At 39.8% G+C, this 20,468-nt stretch overlaps 1 protein-coding gene across 3 annotated transcripts in view; it reads left to right on the forward strand.

Annotated features, from left to right (window-relative positions):
- Positions 1–2,434: 2,434 nt before the first annotated feature.
- Positions 2,435–20,468, forward strand: part of LOC144516949 (SLIT-ROBO Rho GTPase-activating protein 3-like) — a 33,902-nt gene continuing 15,868 nt past the window's right edge. For all 3 annotated transcript variants that reach the window (XR_013501887.1, XM_078248682.1, XM_078248683.1), the window contains exons 1-7: positions 2,435–2,932; positions 9,367–9,562; positions 12,743–12,905; positions 14,704–14,766; positions 19,382–19,573; positions 19,887–20,015; positions 20,145–20,366. Coding sequence is in view for 2 of the 3 variants with exons in the window: in XM_078248682.1 (XP_078104808.1) it covers positions 2,866–2,932; positions 9,367–9,562; positions 12,743–12,905; positions 14,704–14,766; positions 19,382–19,573; positions 19,887–20,015; positions 20,145–20,366 (1,032 nt within the window). In the remaining variant the exon portion in view is untranslated. The remainder of the gene's footprint in view (positions 2,933–9,366; positions 9,563–12,742; positions 12,906–14,703; positions 14,767–19,381; positions 19,574–19,886; positions 20,016–20,144; positions 20,367–20,468) is intronic.

Consider the following 20,468-nt stretch of genomic DNA (forward strand, 5'->3'; position numbering starts at 1 on the left):
AACATCACATTTAAGAAAAAATGAAATTTACAGTATTTTATGATACTATTTTAAGTGTAAATCTACGGTTAATTACTGGATTGAGTTGCATTACTTAATGCTGTAATTCTACTATATTATCATTTTACTATAATTTACTATGTGCTGCTAATTTACTGTGTGCTGTGAAATGAATTTGAATGGTAGGCCTATATTTACTGTACATTTACATTCAAATCGTTTACAGTGAACTTTCTTGTCTTTATTGACGTTACCTCAATGACAATATCACTGAGGTAACTCTTAGAGGCCAAATTCAGTATTAGATTGTTAAATATACAGAATATGTATATATATATATATATATATATACATATTTAACCTTTTTTACCTTTTTAACCTGCATACCACATAGTCTCAAGCTCTATCAGTTGCTTTTAAACACTGCAAATATGAAGAATTATCTATAACAAATATACTATTGTATTTATAATTTGCAATTTTACTTACTGTATCTCTCTGTAAATTAGGTTATATAAAACATTAGCCCTCATTAAACATTATAATTTGGTTAATGATTAAAGTGTTAACACATAACTCAGTGTAAAGTCATCTATTCTTAAATTATTCTTAAAAATTGCATGGTGAACGTTAGGCATGATCCTGAATAACTCCACTAAAAGACTTCTGTAATTTTTACATTTTAAAGAAATGTAGGAATCTTTATTAGCTTTCTGCAAGAAACTAATCTTTTTTTAAGGTGGACCATGTGATGATCATTCCTCCTGTAAAGGTCTATAAGTGGATGCCGGTCAAGTTTCCACGGCAAGGTTAGAAACAGCTTTTTCACATTATTTTTCAAACCCACCCCAACTTCTATCAGGCTTACTCTGAGGCCAAGGATTGGTGAGTAAGTAGTCTCCTGCAGATTTCTCCTGGGCTCTCTTCCAGCTTTAACAGTTGTCACAGGCTGACAGTAGCCCACAGACTTCCTGATAATTGGGTGCAAAGGGGGATTTCTTGAAACAATTCAAATTGCAGTCTCAAAACAAGAGTGCTCAATAATCCCCGTCCTATACATCAGTTGGTTTGAGGCAAAACCACATGTTGGATAGTTGTAAAATCGAAGACATAGCACACAGTTGCACTTGAGAAGCCACAGAAAGTTATTTGACAGCATTTGTCAGAAAACTGTGCTGCAGTGAAGAGCACTGAGAGGGAAAGAGTAGGGCAGTGACACATTGTCCATTGAGCCGTTCTGACTTTCTCTGGGGAGATGATCCATCAGCTTTGTCAAAGTGTTGCAACTGTGGGGTGGAGAATGGCTTCAGATTTGTAACACCTCAGTTTCTTCCACTCAGAAATAAGTTTCTGTGATGTCAGTTAGTTGTCTCGTTCACACCTGAGAAGTATCCCCAACAATGATTTTGTGATGCCACTGTACCTACTCTGCTGTAGCGTTCCTTTTTACTACTGTTTAACTTATTTTATTATTTATTTATTTATTTTATCGTTATTAATACATACTGTGTGTATATGTTTATACTTATATTGTTTATATTCTTTTTATCCTTCTTATATTTGAATGTGTGACATGCACCAACAACACCATGACAAATTCCTTGTATGTGCAAAAACGTACTTGGCAATAAAGCCCTTTCTGATTCTGATTCTGTAATATAAAACTGATGTACACAGCAGGCTATACAGTAATATCAGGAATACTGTGATGAGCTTACAGCGCAACATTGGCCCTGTGAAGGCTGATCTTTAGTGGTTCTTGGTCAGAGTTTTATCCAGAGATACATTGATTAGTTGAGTAGTCGAATGACAGAAAATATAGTCTGCAACTATTTTAATAATCAATTAATTGTTTTAGTAATTTCTTAAGCAACAATGCCAAACATTTGCTGACTCCAGCATTATAGTACACTGAATATCTGGTCAAACAAGACATCTGAAGTCGTCACCCCAGGCTGTGGGAAATCAGTTTCAGCATTTTTTTTGTATTACTTTTTGCAGACAAAACGAATAATGCATTGATTGAGAAAGTACTCTTCAGATGCCCTCACTGTGTGGTTAGTTGTAACACATTTTGAAACTGAACTGCTCCTGCAATCTTCAAGTAGGTCCCAATCACTAGCCTATAATTAGCCTACTTATAATTATGAGACAAACTTATCGTTTTTCATAATTATATGGTATCCTCCTAATTTTCATTTTCTTTTCAAATGATGAGGGTTCCAGTAACACGTCTTAAAAAATACAATAATGCATGTATTGTTTTTATTTGCATTGCAGTATAAAGATGCCAGTATTCCATCCACTTTCTAACAGTCTTATGTTATATGTCACAAAATATGTCACTTAAATCATCCAAGAGAAGAAAAGTGGTGAAGAAGGGAGGGGGTTGGGGGAGGAGTCTCAGATTGACTTTCACATCCATTCAGCCTTTTCTGCAGCAGCATTGAACTTGCAGAGAGAGGGAGAGAAAAAAGGCAGACTGGACAGTTGCAGGAGTGCAGAAGGAGCTCGGTGCTATTATCGCCGAGGCTGCCATAGCCGTTCCTTTCGGAGTTTACTCCTGGCTTTTATGAAATGTACATCAAACGTGAACTGTTTCCCGATTCATTGAAGAGTACTGGTGAAGAGGAGTGGTCGGAGATCATTATGCGCTTTTAGGTTCGACGTCGCCTAGAACGCAGCGCAACATCATCGCAGAGCCTGTGTGCGTTTAATCTCTGAAGTTGTGTCATGCGAGCGATGATTCGCATCTGATTGTTGTTTAACTATCTGGAGAGGACTGCAGACCGCAGGCAAACGCTGCATTGTGGCAACCGAGACGCTGATTTCTGCTCGAGGATTGCACAATCCGTTCTCCCCAAAATGTCATCTCATGCGAAAGTCAAGAAGGACAAAGAGATTATTGCCGAATATGAGACCCAAGTGAAAGGTTGGTAACATGCAGGCCTGATCGTATTGTTAGTCTGGGTGACAAGGCACTATTGCGTAACTTTACCACAAACAGGCTTTCAGTGTGCCGTGCTGTGGGGCAGGACAGATTGCATAGTTGTAGATGCTTTTGAACATATATATCTTTGGAAAATGGCTCATACATTCACGTCACGATAAGACTATTAGGCTACTTGAATCCAGTAAGACAATAATTAAGATGTAATTTGGCTGAACCTGGTTTCTGAAGATGATTGTGCTTATTGGCATGCCAAGCCCTGCATGTGTGGCCATGTAAGCTATGGGAGCTTGATGGTTTCAAAGTGCAGCTAGTATTTATGTGAAACTGATGCTGCACACCCATCAAGGGAATGCACCAATTCACCTTGGACAATTTTTCCAGTAGACTGGAGGTCATGCACCTTAGGTAGTCATACAGAATACTTGGAGACATCTGGGTACATTTTTTACAACTTCTTCCTAGAAATGTAGGTTGAAATATAGGCCTACAAGACATTGTGGTAACCTATGTCCTTTTGAAAGACAGTATGGTGAGACATGAGAATTTCCCTGACACTCCAGGACAATGTGTAGCCTATAGTATCAGAAGGGAAAATTAATGCTTGAGAAGATCACACGGCAAACAGTTCAGAAAGTCCATAAATAATGTATGCTTTCTGTATGAATTATGAACCATGAAAGGATTTTACTGTCTGCCGCTAAATATGTGACTGGATGAACCACCCAGAGAGAAAAAAGAGTCAGGAACAGTGCTGTATTGGAACAGACAGTGCATGATGTGCATATAGGTGGGTTGTCCCCTCAGTCTTTTTTGGGACATCAGGCAGTGTGAATTTAAACACTTCTTTTGCATCACCCTCTCACAGCTGTGATTTTGCTCAAAATCACCCAACAGGATTGCAGTACTCTAAAACACCTAAACAACAAAGTTGACTTTGGCAAACACCAATTGAAACTTCCACTGTGAACTCATGGTGTGTGTCATGGTGTGAGCCTAATACTTCACATAGCAGGGGGTCCCGAACTTCTTCAGTCTGAGACCTGAAAGAGATATTTAGTGTCTCCCCGGGACCAAAACCTACAAAAAAACATGAATTGCCATGACATCTACATTTATAAAATACTGATAAAGAAAACAAAAAACATGAATTATAAATACATATGAAATGTATTCCAATGCACCTCTCCACATAAAACACATTAAAGCCTTTCCTCTGCATTTTCGAATGGCTTTGGTGAAGCCAACGCTTATAAACTCATACTTGTATTTTTCATTTCGATATCATGCATGCGATTGAGAGTGAGGGAATCACAGAAAGTCACACTCAACGTTACCTCAGCCAGAGAGCTTTAACACGTTTTCTTCTATTTTAATTACAAAAATGAATTCACATATCATAGCATTGCTATGCACTTTACTCTGCTGATTGGCAATGGGTCTGCAACGCATTTTGGGCCCCATCCCTAAAAGAGTGCTATATTGGATATTGCCATCTCAAGGTGTTCATCAACCTGGTCCACATTCCAGGTGTGGTCTATACTGTAGCAGAGTTAGCATAGTTTGTATTAGTTTGGTTCAACGGAAGTTGACAAGCCTGCTTTGCTCTTCCTCTGCTGCTATCTGTGTGTCAAAATCCCTTCGCTATGGAAAACAAGAAAAACCTCAAAACCAACAAGCTAATGTTACACACAAAATGGCAAGTTTTGATGGAAATTTGAATTGTGCAATAAGGCAAGCCTGTTTGGTTCTTTCGGCGAATGATTGTAAAGAGTTACAAAGAATATGTTTACAACATTTACTATCTAACTGGGAAGTTTAGGGATTGATTAGTACGGTGGCAAATCACAACAGCAAATAGAAAAATGCAACAGCAAATCATAAAACACAATAGCAAATAAGAAAACACGACGGCAAATATGAAAACACGATAGCAAATAGGAAAACACGACAGCAAATAGGAAAACACGACAGCAAATAGGAAAACACGACAGCAAACAGGAAAACACGACAGCAAACAGGAAAACACGACAGCAAACAGGAAAACACGACCGCAAATATGAAAACACAACGGCATTAACTTCTACCGGAAAAGGTAGGGCCTATCTAGTAGAGGATGGACCCTCCTGATTGGACAGACGGACTGTCTGTCTTTTAACAGGAAGGAAGGTAGAAGTTAATGCCGTTTTGTTTTTATATTTGCCGTTGTGTTTTCCTATTTGCTGTTGTGTTTTATGATTTGCTGTTGTGATTTGCACTTCAGGGCCACCTTAGATTAGCAAGGATTTCTAATATGAACAAAGTACACACGGCGATACACTGGTAAGAGCAAATTATGTTTTACCATGTATCCAGCTAATTAAATATCTCACGTTACTGTATTGTGTTTTTTTAATTTAATATTTGATGTGGCGTTTTCTTTTGCGGGGTGCAAATTTTCCACCAAAACAAGTTCCTTTAGACTATTTTGCAGAGCCACCTTTGCTGCATCCGGAACTCGGCACCGCCCAAGGCGATAGTAATTGGTTTAAAAAAACTTAGTTTGGTACAGATCCTCGCAAAAATCACACTATAATCATTTACATTTTTAAAATTTCTATATTTTTCAATGAAAATGAGAATAATGAAACAACGATGATAATTCCCTCAAATATCGTGAATCATATTGCAATCGCAATATCAGTCAAAATAATCGCAATTAGATATTATATATCATATATCATATCATGCAGCCCTAATGCACACCAGGTTTTGGGCTGTGAGAGAGTCATCACAGCTCCTTCTCTCATCTCAGTTTCAGGAAAAGCTTTTAAGCTGACATCTTAAGCTCATTTGCAAACTGGGCATAGATCAGTTTGAAACTGTGGGGGCTTTACTCTGACACTGACACTGGTCTCCAATAATGCTGAGTTGCTGACTGCACTGCAGTTCAATCAGTGTTTTGCAGTGTTTTTTTTAACATGTCACATTTCAGCAAACAGTCACATTTTAACTATGATTGTTGGCGTGCTGGTGTGTGTTTTGAGCTTTACAGGTCTGGGCCTGTATTTGTGATTATTGTCACGTGTCATAGCTGATTCATTGATGACTGAATAGTCACTCTGATACTAATTGTGATGTTCATGATCGACGTCATCATTTTGTCATTGTCAGAACCTGAAATTGTTTTTCTTGTTTGTGACCAAAACATGATTTGTCCTCCTAAATTGCAGGTTTGTTTTAACAGTGTTTGGGTTCAACTAATAGTTTTCCTTCTAAGGAGTGTAGTTGACCAACCTGAGGTATCTTTAAGCTTGCTGTAGATCCTGAAACCAAAAGAAAATAAGGGGATACCCTTCATCATACATCATACGGTACTTTTAGCTGTAAGCCACATTATCTTTAATGCCATTTGATCTGTTTGGAGCCAAGCCGTTTTAGTCTTATGCACAAATTGTTCTAATAGGGTATATTCTAAACCGTTTAGTGTAAGATTGGCTGTAGCTAAGGGAACATGTGACGCTGTGTAACACTGATAGTTGATAAACATTATACGAAGAATTGAAATAGAAAAGCATGTCATATTTGCAACATTTGTAATATTGGTGACAATTACAAAGTAGCATCTCACGCCTACTGCCACCATATTCACTGTAGAGATGCATTTCATGAGAAGTATGTAGACACAGCCCTTTTGTGTGTATTACAGTATTCATAATAAAGCATGCTTAGACTGATACTGTCTTGAAATGTCAGGGTTGCGTTATGGCAGTGAAACAATATCTTCGTTTCCAGTGTCTTGGTAACACTGTTGCTGTGATGACAGATACTGTACATACCCACAGTTGAGCGATACACAAATTCTGCTGAGAGAGAGAGAGAGAGAGAGAGAGAGAGAGAGAGAGAGAGAGAGAGACTGTAAAGGCATACCATAGCCATTACTGCATTCAGAAGACAAGTGTTCACAGAACACAGCCTTGATTTGTCCCAAATTATGTCAACGTGTCAGTCTGGGTTAAGCCACATGTGACTAGCCACGCAGGGCTAACTGCAGACACAGCCCCGGAGACTGCTGCTGGCCATTGCAATAGCTGTGCTAGGCTAATTTGAGCAGGCTTCTGTGGTGACAAGGACTCCTCACTATGTGATATTTAGTGCTCTCTGTTGCAGCAATACAGGAGCCCAACTGGCAACCCTGCAACCCCCCCCATTTTCATTATATTATCTGTCAGAGATCGAGGCATGTAGCCTCTACAGACATGTTGTGTTTGAACTTGGTGTGCGGACGTGGTTTGTGTTTTGAATGTGTAGGGGAAAAGAGCAGGTCAAGGCTTCACAACAAGCTGAATCTCAGACAGGTACTTTCCTTTTCTAAGACATAAACCTTGAGACGTGACTAAACAATATGGGTGATGTGAATGATGTTTTAGTATTATACAGTATGTGTGTGTGTGTGTGTGTGTGTATATATATATATATATATATAGATAGAACTTGGTGTAGCATACAACTCTGTATTTCATTTAAAGACATCTGTACTATTGTTCCATCAATAAAAAGACAGAGAAGAAGCTACATTAAGCATTTGAGGCTTACTTGTCCGTATATTATTCACTTGAACTCCTCGCCAGCTTCTTCGTAATTATGCATTACTCTGCAAAGGCTTGAATCATTAATTGAATGTAGCGCAGTATTGCACAGTCCCTAGTAACAGTTTAAGTTCTAAAAATAACATGCTCACAGGAGAGCGAATGCAAATATCATGAGTCTATTTGATGTCTCGCTGATAAAATTATGCAGTTAAATCAAATTAGATTTGCTCATAATATTGTCCGCTTGTTCTTTTACACTGTCACTTTATGACTAAGAATGATTTAAGTCACACAGGCCAACAGATTGTGTTGTTCAGTGGTCTATTTTAGCATAGGAGTACATTGTTCTTTCTATATTAAACTTGTTTGCTTCCTCGTTCATCAGCACAGGCTCTTAATTAAGTATTTCATAGCAGAAAAAGTTGCCCTTGTCCTTGGCCATTACGCTAAACAGACTGACTGCTGCTACTGTCAGAACAGGGAACTGGCCTGCTCTCATTGAGATGCCTCCAGAGGCATGTAACTAGGCAACTGGGCAACTATGGGGACCATGAGGGGTACATCTCCAAACAGCAAGGGACTACATATTTACTCTGTCTTTCTCGCTCTTGCTCTTTCATTCACATTTTCCCTCACACAATCGCAGACGATGGGGGAGGCATTTTTGAGATCCTTTATTGTAGATACAGAAAGAGCATTTAGAAGTGAATAAAGGGGCGTTTCTTCTGCTGGGCCATCTTTTCCATTGATACATTTTTTTTTTTTACAGTTTCTTTCAGTGTGCAGCAATCATGTGCATGGTTGAAACAGTCTGTCATAATGGAATCTTCAGTCATCTCAATGTTGCTCAACTGTTTCTAGTGTATGAATGAAGCTTTGTTTAGTGTGTGTGTGTGTGTGTGTGTGTGTGTGTGTGTGTGTGTGTGTGTGTCTATCTGTCTATAATCCACAGATGTGAGCTCAAAATGATGTCCTGATGATGCAGTATGTTCTTATGGTGTCATTGCTCTGAACATTTCTGTTATCCAAATTGATGATAGAACAAAATTAATTATTCAAGTTTTTGTTTTATACATATGAAGAGTTTGGTCTTCTGTAATGCATAGCAGTGAATCCATTTATTGCTTTCAGCATCCATTAGATTTTTTTTTAATGTACATTTGAGATATTGTGACACAAAAGACTTTGGAAAATGTCCTCGTGAATATCCCGATAGTGTATCAAATATATCACTCAGCCCTGGGCTCTGATATGATTTATGTTTTTATAATTTGTATATATAATTATTTGTAAATGCCATATCAACCATATTTTCGAAATATATTTTTTCTTCATTCTCAGACTATGAATAGTTTCCAAGCAGAAAACCAAAGCAGTCTTGTAATCGAAAGAATGTCCGCAATTTGTTTTTTTCCAAGACAAACTCCTCTGAAGGATCGCTCACCACAATGCATTTCGAGAAGCTGACCTATTTTATATTTTCCGTGCTGTCTGCTGCAATCATCAGACATGCATCTCATATGCACGTGTGCTACCCCAGCATTTGGACACCCCCGCACTCCATCCCGCTACATGCACATATAACACACACACATAAGCACAGTGGAAAAATGCCCTTTGACATCACGTTTTACCAGTTATGATGACTTTGTTATTTTATTAGTGCTTGTGCTTGACTGTATCCTCACATAGTTGTATTTACTATATCCACTGCTAAAAGAATGTGGGTTTAATTTTGACCTGCAGCGCTGTTTGGCAGGCAGAAGTGAGGCCCAGCATGTAAGCCAATTTCCCCTGAGAGGCTTTATTTATTCTGAAGGTGGTATCTCCCTTTTTGATATGCAGAGATCCGTAACCAGCTGGTAGAGCAGTTCCGTTGTCTGGAGCAGCAGTCTGAGTCCCGGCTGCAGCTGCTGCAGGACCTGCAGGAGTTCTTCCGTCGAAAGGCTGAACTCCAGCTGGAGTACTCCAGAGGCCTGGACAAACTGGCTGAGCGCTACTGCGCCAAGATCCGCACCTCGAGAGAGCACCATCACTTCAAGTGAGTCTCACCACTGTCTGTCTGCTAAGCACTGGAACGTCTGTATCCAATGTGTTTGACTGATAAACAACTGCTACATATTTAATACTGATCACTGGCATGGCACAGAGAGATGGAAAAAGAGAGATGAAGGCAGAGGAGGGATAAGAGCAGAATAAATGACCTGAAATAAAGCCAGGGCCAAGGAAGCTTGTGGCCTCAGGCTGCTGTGTTCCTCCCAACTAGGTCAGACTCTTTATCCACTCCCCCTCCTCCAGCCCCCTGTCTTTTCTATGTGGCTGTCATTTCCATTCTTACACGTCATGCTGGACTGCTACCCAACTACAAATATTTTCTCAATGGACAGAGAAAACAAATTAGAGCTTCAGTTAGGAGTCTGAAGAAAGCAACAATGTGGGCTATTTTACTCAGATTGACCTAAAATGTTGGAAATGTTTGTGTACGGGATATCTGTGGTCATGAAACAAACATACCCTGCAGCATGTTGAGGAATTGCTGCTAAGATGCTCTGACCAGCCTGCAGCTGGCTCTGACTTCCAGATCATTTTCTAACTGTATATGCTGCCCATGGCCATGTGGTTAATTTGAATCAGTAGCCACAAATGAAGAGGAAATGAATGATCAGAATTAATATGAATACATTTGAGTTTCTTCAATGACAATTTTAAGCCTAAACATTTGCTCTTCACCTTGGAAATAGACCAACGAAGGCTGCCAAATGTGCTTGAAACCTCCTGAAAAAACTAATAAATGGACATTGTTGAGTTAAGATGAATTTGTCAAATTAAAATCTTCTTGAAGAATCTGCTCTTCTCTAATACCCAGTGTAGTAGTATTGAATTAGCAGTGCAAGAAATCAAACTTACAGTAAAGGGGCTATAATTGATACGTAGGCAGTTGCGCACCCTTTCATGTGAGGCATGCGTAATAAACACGTTAGTTTATTCAGGAGAGGTCTCTCCGTCTCTCTTTCGGTCTCTCCGGCCAATTGGACATAAAGCGTAATCGTGGCGAAGAGCTCCCGTCACTGGGACGTTGATAAATGGAGCATTCCCTCAAAGGGAGACCCCTGAAAGAGACTCACATTGCATGACTTCTCTCTGCACCCTGCTGTCCCAGATTCTACCCCGTCACATTAAATGGTCATCATTATATCTGTCTGTCAAAGGTTAGATTCACACTCGCAGCCTACAATGGACCGACAAATCTATCATTAATAATCTCACATGGTCGTCTGGCTCTGCACTCGCAAAACCTTAGTGCCCTTCTTTCTTATCTGGGATCTGTTCAGATTTTCATTTCTGATGACAGATCTAATAAAGCAGCTGGCAGGAGATTATCAAGGAACATTTTCAAAACTGCCTGTAATAGACAGATGCAGCAAAAATATGATTATAAGAATATGACACTGTGTACCTGTTTTGAAAAGACAATATATATCCAACATGTTTTACAGTAGTTAATACACGTAGTATGTTTTGTAAAGTCAGTACAGTTCAGCTGGCTGGTGCTACTTCATGATGATGCAGAAACCTTGTTGTGAAACAGGTATTGTTGTAGTTATTGTAGGCTGTCGCGTAGAAAACCTCCTTCTGTCGTCTTCCATGAGCAGTTCTGCATCAACTCTTTTGTGTCCCGAATACTACTATAGTCTTATCCTTATTCAAGAGCAGCCAACAGCCAAAGACGTACAGTCTGGTTCCTGGCATCCAATGTACAGGATCAAACACCGGCTATGCTTGAAACAAGGGCCTATGGGAATAGCTTGTTCATGTTTTTTTTATCAAAGTGTTAAAGGATGAAAGGAACGGAGATGCTGATGCCCAGCTTTCTGGATTACTGTACCTTCAGCATCACAAGTGCAACTCTTTAAACTTGCTGTTGACACCAAACTTTTTAGATTACTGTTCTGTCGTACTAAGATTGTGCTATTCTTTCAACATCATTCATCCAGATAGAAGGATAGAGTCATGCACTGAACTACAGAGTCACACTATGCATGAGAAGCCAACATTAGTTTCCAAGAATATAGATTACAAATGTGGCATTCAGACCTGGAAAAAATAACAGATAAGATTTACCGCCTAAAATATTATATCAAAGAAACTTGTTTCTAAAATATCAGTGCAACTCAACAGACTTTTGACTGTCTCAGTCAAACCGGGATGTCTGGTCACCCTACCTTAAGCAAGTTATATTTACAAGTCACAAGCAACATAATTGTATTCAATATGATATGTTTCAATGTTTTTTTTAGATATTATATTTAGATATTCGCAGAGCTTTGCTGCCATTACTCCTTCTATAGCTACTGACTGTGTGATATGATAAAAGATTTGGGTGCAAATCAGCAGAGATGGCTATCAGTGTGTGAACTGAATCTCCTTCCTCCTATCTACAAAGACATGCAAATGGTTAAAAATCATTGATCTTAACTTCCCTTTTCTCCTTTCAACTGCCATTTAAAGAGAAATAAAGTTGGATTTTTATCGGATCCCAGCGTAGGTCAACTATCAGCCAAGAGCAAAATGTTTTACACAGCTTTTAAGCAGGCTTCATATAAAAAGTATGATGCAGCATTTTTATGTTGTAGTCACAATTGGTGGAGATCAGAAACAAAAACCGTTAAAAACTCTCTAAATACAAAAGATGGAGACAAACAACAAAGTCTATGGTGTGAGGATAATTGAACTCACATGCTCCCTCGAGCAAGGAGGCGAGGGCAGTCAGCATGCCTTCTGTGTGTGTCTTCCTCTATGTGTGTGTGTGTGTGTGTGTGTGTGTGTGTGTGTGTGTGTGTGTGTGTGTGCACAGCTGCCTCCTTTTTATTGCTGATTCCTCTCTACATGTGTAGTGACCCCTTGATCTCTAATATGTAAAGCCCCAGAGCTGCTACAAATGGATCGAATGTAAGATATGTGCGGCCTGTAGGACAGTCTTCATCCTGTTTTATGTTAAAGTACACAGACATGAAGCCTGATTACCAAATATTTTCATAACTACGCACACAACAGTTTGTATTTTTAAAGCAACAACCCAATTTTCTTACTTATAGGCAATATACTGTTTGGTCTGAATATTGCGGTTGTATTTAGTGTATGTCGGGCAGCTTTGAAGAAATTGGTAATTGAAACTGACTGACGTTTTCATCTTTGTGAAGTCTTTCCTTGGCTGTTTCAGAAAGGACCAAAATCTCCTGTCCACTGTGAACTGCTGGTATTTGGTCTTGGACCAGACCAGGCGGGAGAGCAGAGACCACGCCACTCTCAGCGACATCTACAACAACAACGTCATTGTCCGTCTGGCACACGTGGGCGAGGATGTCATCAGACTCTTCAAAAAGGTCAGAATCTGAATTAATTGGATGAGGGCATGTAACCCTGACCGTTACTAACGCACACTGTCACAGAACTTATCTGCTCAAATCGCATGACTGATGCCCACAGCTGGGAACTTGACGCCACACCAACAAAAACATGTAAAAATGTGTTGAATTGTATTAGGACACAGTATATTTCATACAGAATATTTCTTCTGAGGACTAAGCTAAAACATTTCTCACTCATATGATTAGTTTTACTGTGTCATTGTCTCTTGCTGTGACCAATGATGTTTAATCAGTCCTACAATACGCAGTACATTGTTTGCATGCAAGGTTCTCCCAACTACTTTATAGTCTGGTTTCAAATGATGGCCATTAGGTAGACTATTCCCACCCATCACTGAGGTTTTTCCTACCTAAAATTGCACCACTTTAGCCTTACAGTAGACCCTGGCTACCATGTACCATGTGTCTACAGTAAAGCTTAACACGGTTGGTGAGAGGTTCCGTTTCTGTTTTTAACCTCCCCCATTCATCATGCACATTGTCATTCTCAAAACCATGCTCAGTTTGCTCCCTATTTAGATCACTAACCTTTCCTTTATGCTCTTTACACCTCATCACTCTTTCCCACTAATTTCATTTCACTCCAAATTTACATTAACTAGGACTCATTCAGTAACCTGCAGAGAGAATCAGATGTACCTTGTTTATTGTATTCAAAATGTTAACCTCATGGAATACATTTGTGTATGATACACAAATGGTAATGCCAATGAAGCAGGTACTTGTTTCATTGGCACATTTAAAGGACACATTTGTGTATGATACACAAATGTATTTTTTTGTTGTTGGTTGCTGTTGGTTTTACTCTCATATCTCATAAAGCATATGTACTGTATGTAATGTATGGTACATGTGAGAGTAGCAGAGTGCCAGTGGTTCAGGGGCGGTGCCTTGGGGATCTCAGATCAGTGTCGTTTGACAGCGGCAGGAGTCTACAGTAATTTAGGTCCTCTAGGGGCCTCTGCACTGTCACGATGGAAGCCTTTATGAGCCTGTGATGACTTGCGGCCAGCATAAAGAGGAAGAATAATAGCTGCCTGCAGAAAAACAGTCTCCCTCTGCAAGAATTTATCTTAAATCGTGACAAACATCTCCAAAACAATAATCCTGTTATGCTGTAGCATCCTGGTTCAGCTGCAGTGCAGTCTCTCTGTTAATGAATGACACATGCGGGGAAGGGAATGAATCAACTCTGCCGTATGTTAAGCCAAAGTTTAAATGTACTGAATGTGCTGAAATTAAATTCTTGTCACATGTGAAAATGCAAGGTTGCTATTTTGACAAGTGGTCCCTGAGAGGTGGCAAAAAACAGGATTGATTGGGCTAAGCATCCCTCCATATCCTCTCAACAGGATTTCCAGAGTCACTCTCCGCTGGCCCCATTCCTCCTCCTGGGCTATAAGCTCTTTCATGGGACATGTCCAATTCATCATAGGCTCTTAGTCCCTGTTATTGAGCTGAAACTGTGACACAACTCCTTGGGAAATGTTCTGCAGTTACTGCACTATACTATTTGTGTCTGCATGTGCACTTTGGGCATTGTATTAGATCTTTTCTGGTGCAGAGTAATGACAGCATTTCAACACCTGCTGACATCCCTCACATACAAAATATAACTGGCACACAGCCTTCACATTTTTCACTGGTGGGGTAGGCAATTATATTAGATAACCCAGTTTTTAGTTTTAGATGTTTGAATATGTGTCCTTTTAAATGTGCCAATGAAACAATTACCTGTTTTTCTCTTTTACAGAGCAAAGACATTGGGGTGCAGATGCATGAGGAGTTAGTGAAAGTCACCAATGAGCTCTACACTGTGAGTTAGACAAATATCATTGTCCCTACCTAACCTTTCTTTGTCTACACCAGGTTGCCTGTTTTGCCTTCCCTCTATGTTAGCCTGTATATCGTCAATCCTGAGCTTTTTCCACAACAAAACCAGTAACGTGAAGCAGCTGGCCTGACGCTGCACATGGCAGATATGCCTTATCAGCAGTGCAGTCTCTAACAGGTCATTTCTTCCATCTCCTGAGGTCGTGAAAGGAGAAAATTTGCATTCTTCCTCCCACTGTAAATTTCTACATCAGTTGAAGGGGAGAGTGTTCTTGCCCCTGGCAGTGCCTCAAGCGGATGCAACACTCTGTGCTGCAGAGGAGCACACAGCAAACATGAGCTGCTGTAATAGTTTCAGCTAACGTTACATGTAATCGCACACAAACGTTTGTCTGTTGTCACTCCTTCTATTGGTGTGGTAGTGAACATAGACAACAACTGCGTTTATTGCTGATTCCCTCCTCATTTGACTGCCAAAAATTAACTGATGCAGTTATATGATCTGCTGTATGTGGGACAGAGTGCTACAAACACACCAGATTGCTTCCTTCTGGGTCTTATTACTGCTCAGTGATAACATGGTACTTAGTTATCGTTTAACAGATAATCAGCAAAAATTATCTGTTAATTCAAAACATGCAGCAAGTTAAAACATAGTAAAAATTTGTTAATTTAAAAGCTACCTAAATTGAATAGCTAGGGGTAAATAATGCAAGAGTACTTTTTACTTTTAGTAGTATTTTTAGGCAAGCAGGGGAACTGCAGGTTGTGAAATGAAATATCCTACATCATATCCAAAATCCAGGCCTTAATTGGCTGTAACCTCAGTTCAATATAGCATATAAACTCTTAAAGGTCCCATGGCATGACAATTTCACTTTGAGGTTTTTTAACATTAATGTGAGTTCCCCTAGCCTGTTCCCCCAGTGGCTAGAAATGGCGGTAGATGTAAACCAAGCTCTGGGTATCTTGCTCCACCTTTGAGAAAATGAAAGCTCAGATGGGCCGATGTGGAATCTCCTCCTTATGACGTCATAAGGAGGAAGGTTACCTCCCCTTTCTCTGCTTTGCCCGCCCATGAGAAAGAGAAAGACATCATGGCTTGAAAACAAGCGAAGCATGGCAGTTGGTCAAGGCCACACCCACACCCTCCACCTTGCCCCCCCCCCCTCCTCCTCAATAGCATTTAAAGCTACAGACACAGAAATGGCACATCCTAAGTAAAGCTCATTGTGGGACTGGCTCTAGTGGCTATAATTCTGCAACAAGGCTGAATTTTGGGAAAGAGACTTCAGATACAGTATTAGGGGACCACTAAGGCCTATATAAAAGCATCCAAAGAGCAGTATGTCATAGGACCTTTAAAATGAAGTTTGATAGGTCTTAAACATTTCCATCACAAATAAGCTGAGTCACATCTCGATACTCCAATATTGGCATTAGTTTTCATTTTGAGATGCATTGTAATTTGATCATACTGTTATAGCGACTAGCTTAGGTATTATAAAATTTAACTTTATACAGGTAAAAAAAGACACTCCCATTCTGTTTAATTATTTTATTTTAAAAAAACTCGATGGACGGGCCCTCGCGCCTCTGTGCGCATCGGGGTTACTGGCGGACGCTGCTCCTTGCGACCGTGCATTTGCGTGGCACTCAGACACTGCAAATCGTCACCAATGAAAAGGGAACTCCCTGCTGAGTTCAATGATACCTCACACAAGACTCTATCTTAAACGGGTCACCAGTTATGAAAGGGGGCGTGGCTTAAGCATAGGGGGGCGGGCAAAACATCACCAATGAAAAAGGAAGTCTCTGCTGAGTTCAAGGATACCTCACACAAGACTCTACCTTAAATGGGTCACCAGTTATGAAAGGGGCGTGGCTTAAGCATAGGGGGCGGGCCAAACCATCAGCAATGAAGAAGGAACTCTCTGCTGAGCTCAATGACACCTTACACAAGACTCTACCTTAAATGGTTCAAATGTTATGAAAGGGGGTGTGGCCTGATTGAGTGGGTGTGGTTAAGGGAGTATAGGGGGCGGCTCAGTATCACATGTAGACCACACATTATAAGTTTCATGTAAATTGGATGATGTTTGTCATATAAGGCAGACTTCCTGTTGCCAGCGGGGGGCGCTATGACCAAAAGTCAATATTGGCCTGTAGATGTCCTCAGGCCTGGACTCTTGTTGATTGTGGGAAATTTCAAGCAGATATGACAATGTACACTGTAGTTACAGCAACTTTCTCGTTCATCGCTAAACACTCAAAATGGCCGCCACGCCACGCCCACACCATTTGACGAAAAGTTTTTCTTTTAATAACTTTTCATCTTTAAGTTGTTGAGATGGTACAGACCAAGTTTGAAGTCCATCGGATGAAATCTCTAGGAAGAGTTTGTTAAAGTATAGCACCTTGACTTTTAGGCCTACTTCCTGTTGCCACTAGGGGACGCTATGACTTAGCGTCAATTTTGGCTCGTAAATGTCCTCAGAGTTAGCGTCTTATGTATCATGAAAAGTTTCGAGCCAATTGGACAATGTACACTCAAGTTACACCCACTTCCTGTTTCGATGGCGAAACGCACAAAATGGCCGCCACGGCCATGCCTTATGACGAAAAGTTTTTCTTTTAATAACTTTTCATCTTTAACGTCTTAACATGGTACAGACCAAATTTGAAGTTGATCGGATGAAATCTCTAGGAGGAGTTTGTTAAAGTACGACGTGGAAATGGCCAAAATTGGACTCATTTCGAACTTTCAATTAAAAATGGCGGACTTCCTGTTGGGTTTAGGGTATGGCTCCAATGACATTTTTTGTACATCTTGACATGGTACATATGTGTACCAACTTTTGTGAGTCTACGATAAACGTACTGCAGGGGCTCAATTTCTTTTAACTTTGTAGGGGGCGCTAGCGAGCCATTTTTGTGCGCCTATTCCCGAAACACTTAAAATACGTAAATCTTCACCAGACTTGATGCGACCGCCAATTTTGGTGAGTTTTTGAATATGTTAAGCCCCTCAAAAAGGCAATTAGTTTGCAGAAAATAATAATTCCTTCAGTTTCAATAGGGCCTTCGCCGCTCCCGGCGCTCGGGCCCTAATTAAAAGACTTTGTGCAAAGTTAGGTCTTTTATTTTAGACCCATTTATCATGGTGCTGTAAAATTGATTGTGACCTATACTATAACTATAAATAATGATCGCCCCAAAGCTAAAAAGGCTTCATAATGCTTTTAAGTGAAATATTTGAAGTTTGGAGTTAGGACAGAAAGCTGCTTAGTGCTGATATGATCTTTTGCAGAATTTAGCAAATTACTGTAAGTAGGATTCTGTAACATGGTTTGTGTTTGTTTACATAAGTAACTTATAAAAGAGATGCGACACATCATTTTCATTTTAAAAGGATGTTTGGTACAGGTGAATGTGCAGCAAAATGCTAATAGTTGCATCTAAAAAAACACACTAGAAATATTCTCACTTGTAACACTATACAGCACTTTACTGCTTTACTGATATTGATTTTTTTCCTTTCTCTGATTCATGCATTATTAAATGCCCGTCTGCAGCTCCTGAACACAGCATAAGGTATTGCAGTAGTCTGTTAAGATTTGGGCTACATAAAGTTATATAGTTTAAATGAACTTGTATAATTAGTTTGTATTAGCAGTTATGACTTAAATGCAAAATTAGGTATTAGGTATTTAAATTTTTTTCAGCCTGCTGGTCTCTGCTATTGATCTACTACTGGATGTTTGTGGAAATCAAGTAGTTTCTTGTTTCGCGGGTTGCAGGGAAGGTTGCTCACTGTGACTTTGTAACCTCCTTCCTCCCCTGCTGATCGATCTCGCTATCCTTTGCATGTCCACTTCAGTCAGGGTTGCTAGGAAACCAAAATTTGAGAGTGAGTGATGAAAGAGCAGATGTTGTTTGATTGTACTGCTGATGCAGGGTTACTAGTTAAACATTTACATGTGGTCTCTTAAATAACACCACAAAACATGAATCTGTTTATGACTCTTAATGACAAATTCTTCTAAAGCAATCTGAACGGTGGGAATGTAGATTGTATTTTGAGCAGTTTTATTGAAACCTTTTCACATATGTTTTTGTTTCACACCCCTTTGGTTTTATTCCAGTAGCCATGACTGCAGTAAAAGAGATGGTCAGTTTACTTTGTGTAGACAAGTGATGAATACATTTGCACTTTTTGACACAATGTTATGAATGCTACTGACCTTAACCCTTTTTCTTTTTACTTTTAATATGTATAGTATCATATTTAGTATTTTCTGATTGTTTAATGTTTAATGTGAATTAATTGTCTTGTGTTTGCTAACCAGCTTGCCTAGACTTGACCATTGAGGGACAAATAAAGTGCTTTGAATTGAACAAAATGAGGCAGATTTTAAGTAATATTCACTTAAGAAATCTGCTGCATTACAAGTAATTATATGTGGCGGATAACAATATTTTAGCATGTGGTTCTGCATACATCTTCTATTCCTCCACATGCATTTTAACAAGTCCTTGTTTGACTATGATGTCCTTGGTCCTTAGTAGAGTTTGACAGGACATGTATGTTGCTACAGGTGATGAAGACGTACCACATGTACCACACTGAGAGTCTCAGTGCTGAGAGCAAGCTGAAGGAGGCAGAGAAACAGGAAGAGAAGCACATTGGTAAGGCCAATGACATTGGGTCCAGCCTGCTGCGGTATGGTCATGATGAACGTCCACAGCGACGGAGCTCTGTCAAGAAGATGGAGAAAATGAAGGAGAAGGTCTGTTTTGGTTGACTGGTTTATAAATGATCTTGTATGTTTTGTACATTACAGGCATTGTATCTACAAACAAGTGCAATGCATTTGTAATGAACGTCTTGAATGTTACCAGTTGCTGTTTGCACAAATGGCATTGGAAAATGAAGTTAATGCTACAAGGAGGCCATATCTACATTGTGCAAAGTAATACATATATATTGACAGAGTATGTAAGAAAAAATCAGATTGATGTAGTAATGCATTCTTTGAGTACATTAGGAATCCATTTTACATCCTGACATTGATGGGACTACCTCTTCCCCTCTCTCCCTAGAGACAAGCCAAGTACTCTGAAAACAAGCTGAAATGCACAAAGGCCCGGAACGACTATCTTCTCAATCTGGCAGCTACCAATGCCCTGGTGGCCAAATACTACATCCATGATGTCTCAGACATGATAGATGTAAGTAATTACTATCTGAGCCAAAAGTGCAAATGTTGAAATAACTAACTTCTCAGTGCTTCTTTTTCAAGCTCTAGGCATTTTATTGGTTTATAATTACTATATGTATGTTTTACTACTTGTCCTCAGTGTTGCGACTTAGGTTTCCATGCAAGCCTGGCACGCACCTTGAGAACATACCTGTCTGCAGAGTATAGTCTGGAGACTTCTCGCCACGAGGGTCTGGATTTGCTGGAGGGAGCAGTAGATGCCATGGACATCAGAGGAGACAAGCTGAAGTTTATGGACACACACAGCCAGATCTTCTGTCCTCCATCACGCTTTGACTATCAGCCACACATGGGGGACGAGGTGAGTCACTAGAGAATAGTTCTGCAAGAATGGTTTGTTTGTAGGTCTAAGCTCTTGATAAAAAAGTGCATCTCATCACATTCTCTATGTTTAATCCTCCTG

This window comes from Sander vitreus, chromosome 4, assembly GCF_031162955.1.
Source record: "Sander vitreus isolate 19-12246 chromosome 4, sanVit1, whole genome shotgun sequence".
Taxonomy (NCBI): Eukaryota; Metazoa; Chordata; class Actinopteri; order Perciformes; family Percidae; genus Sander; species Sander vitreus.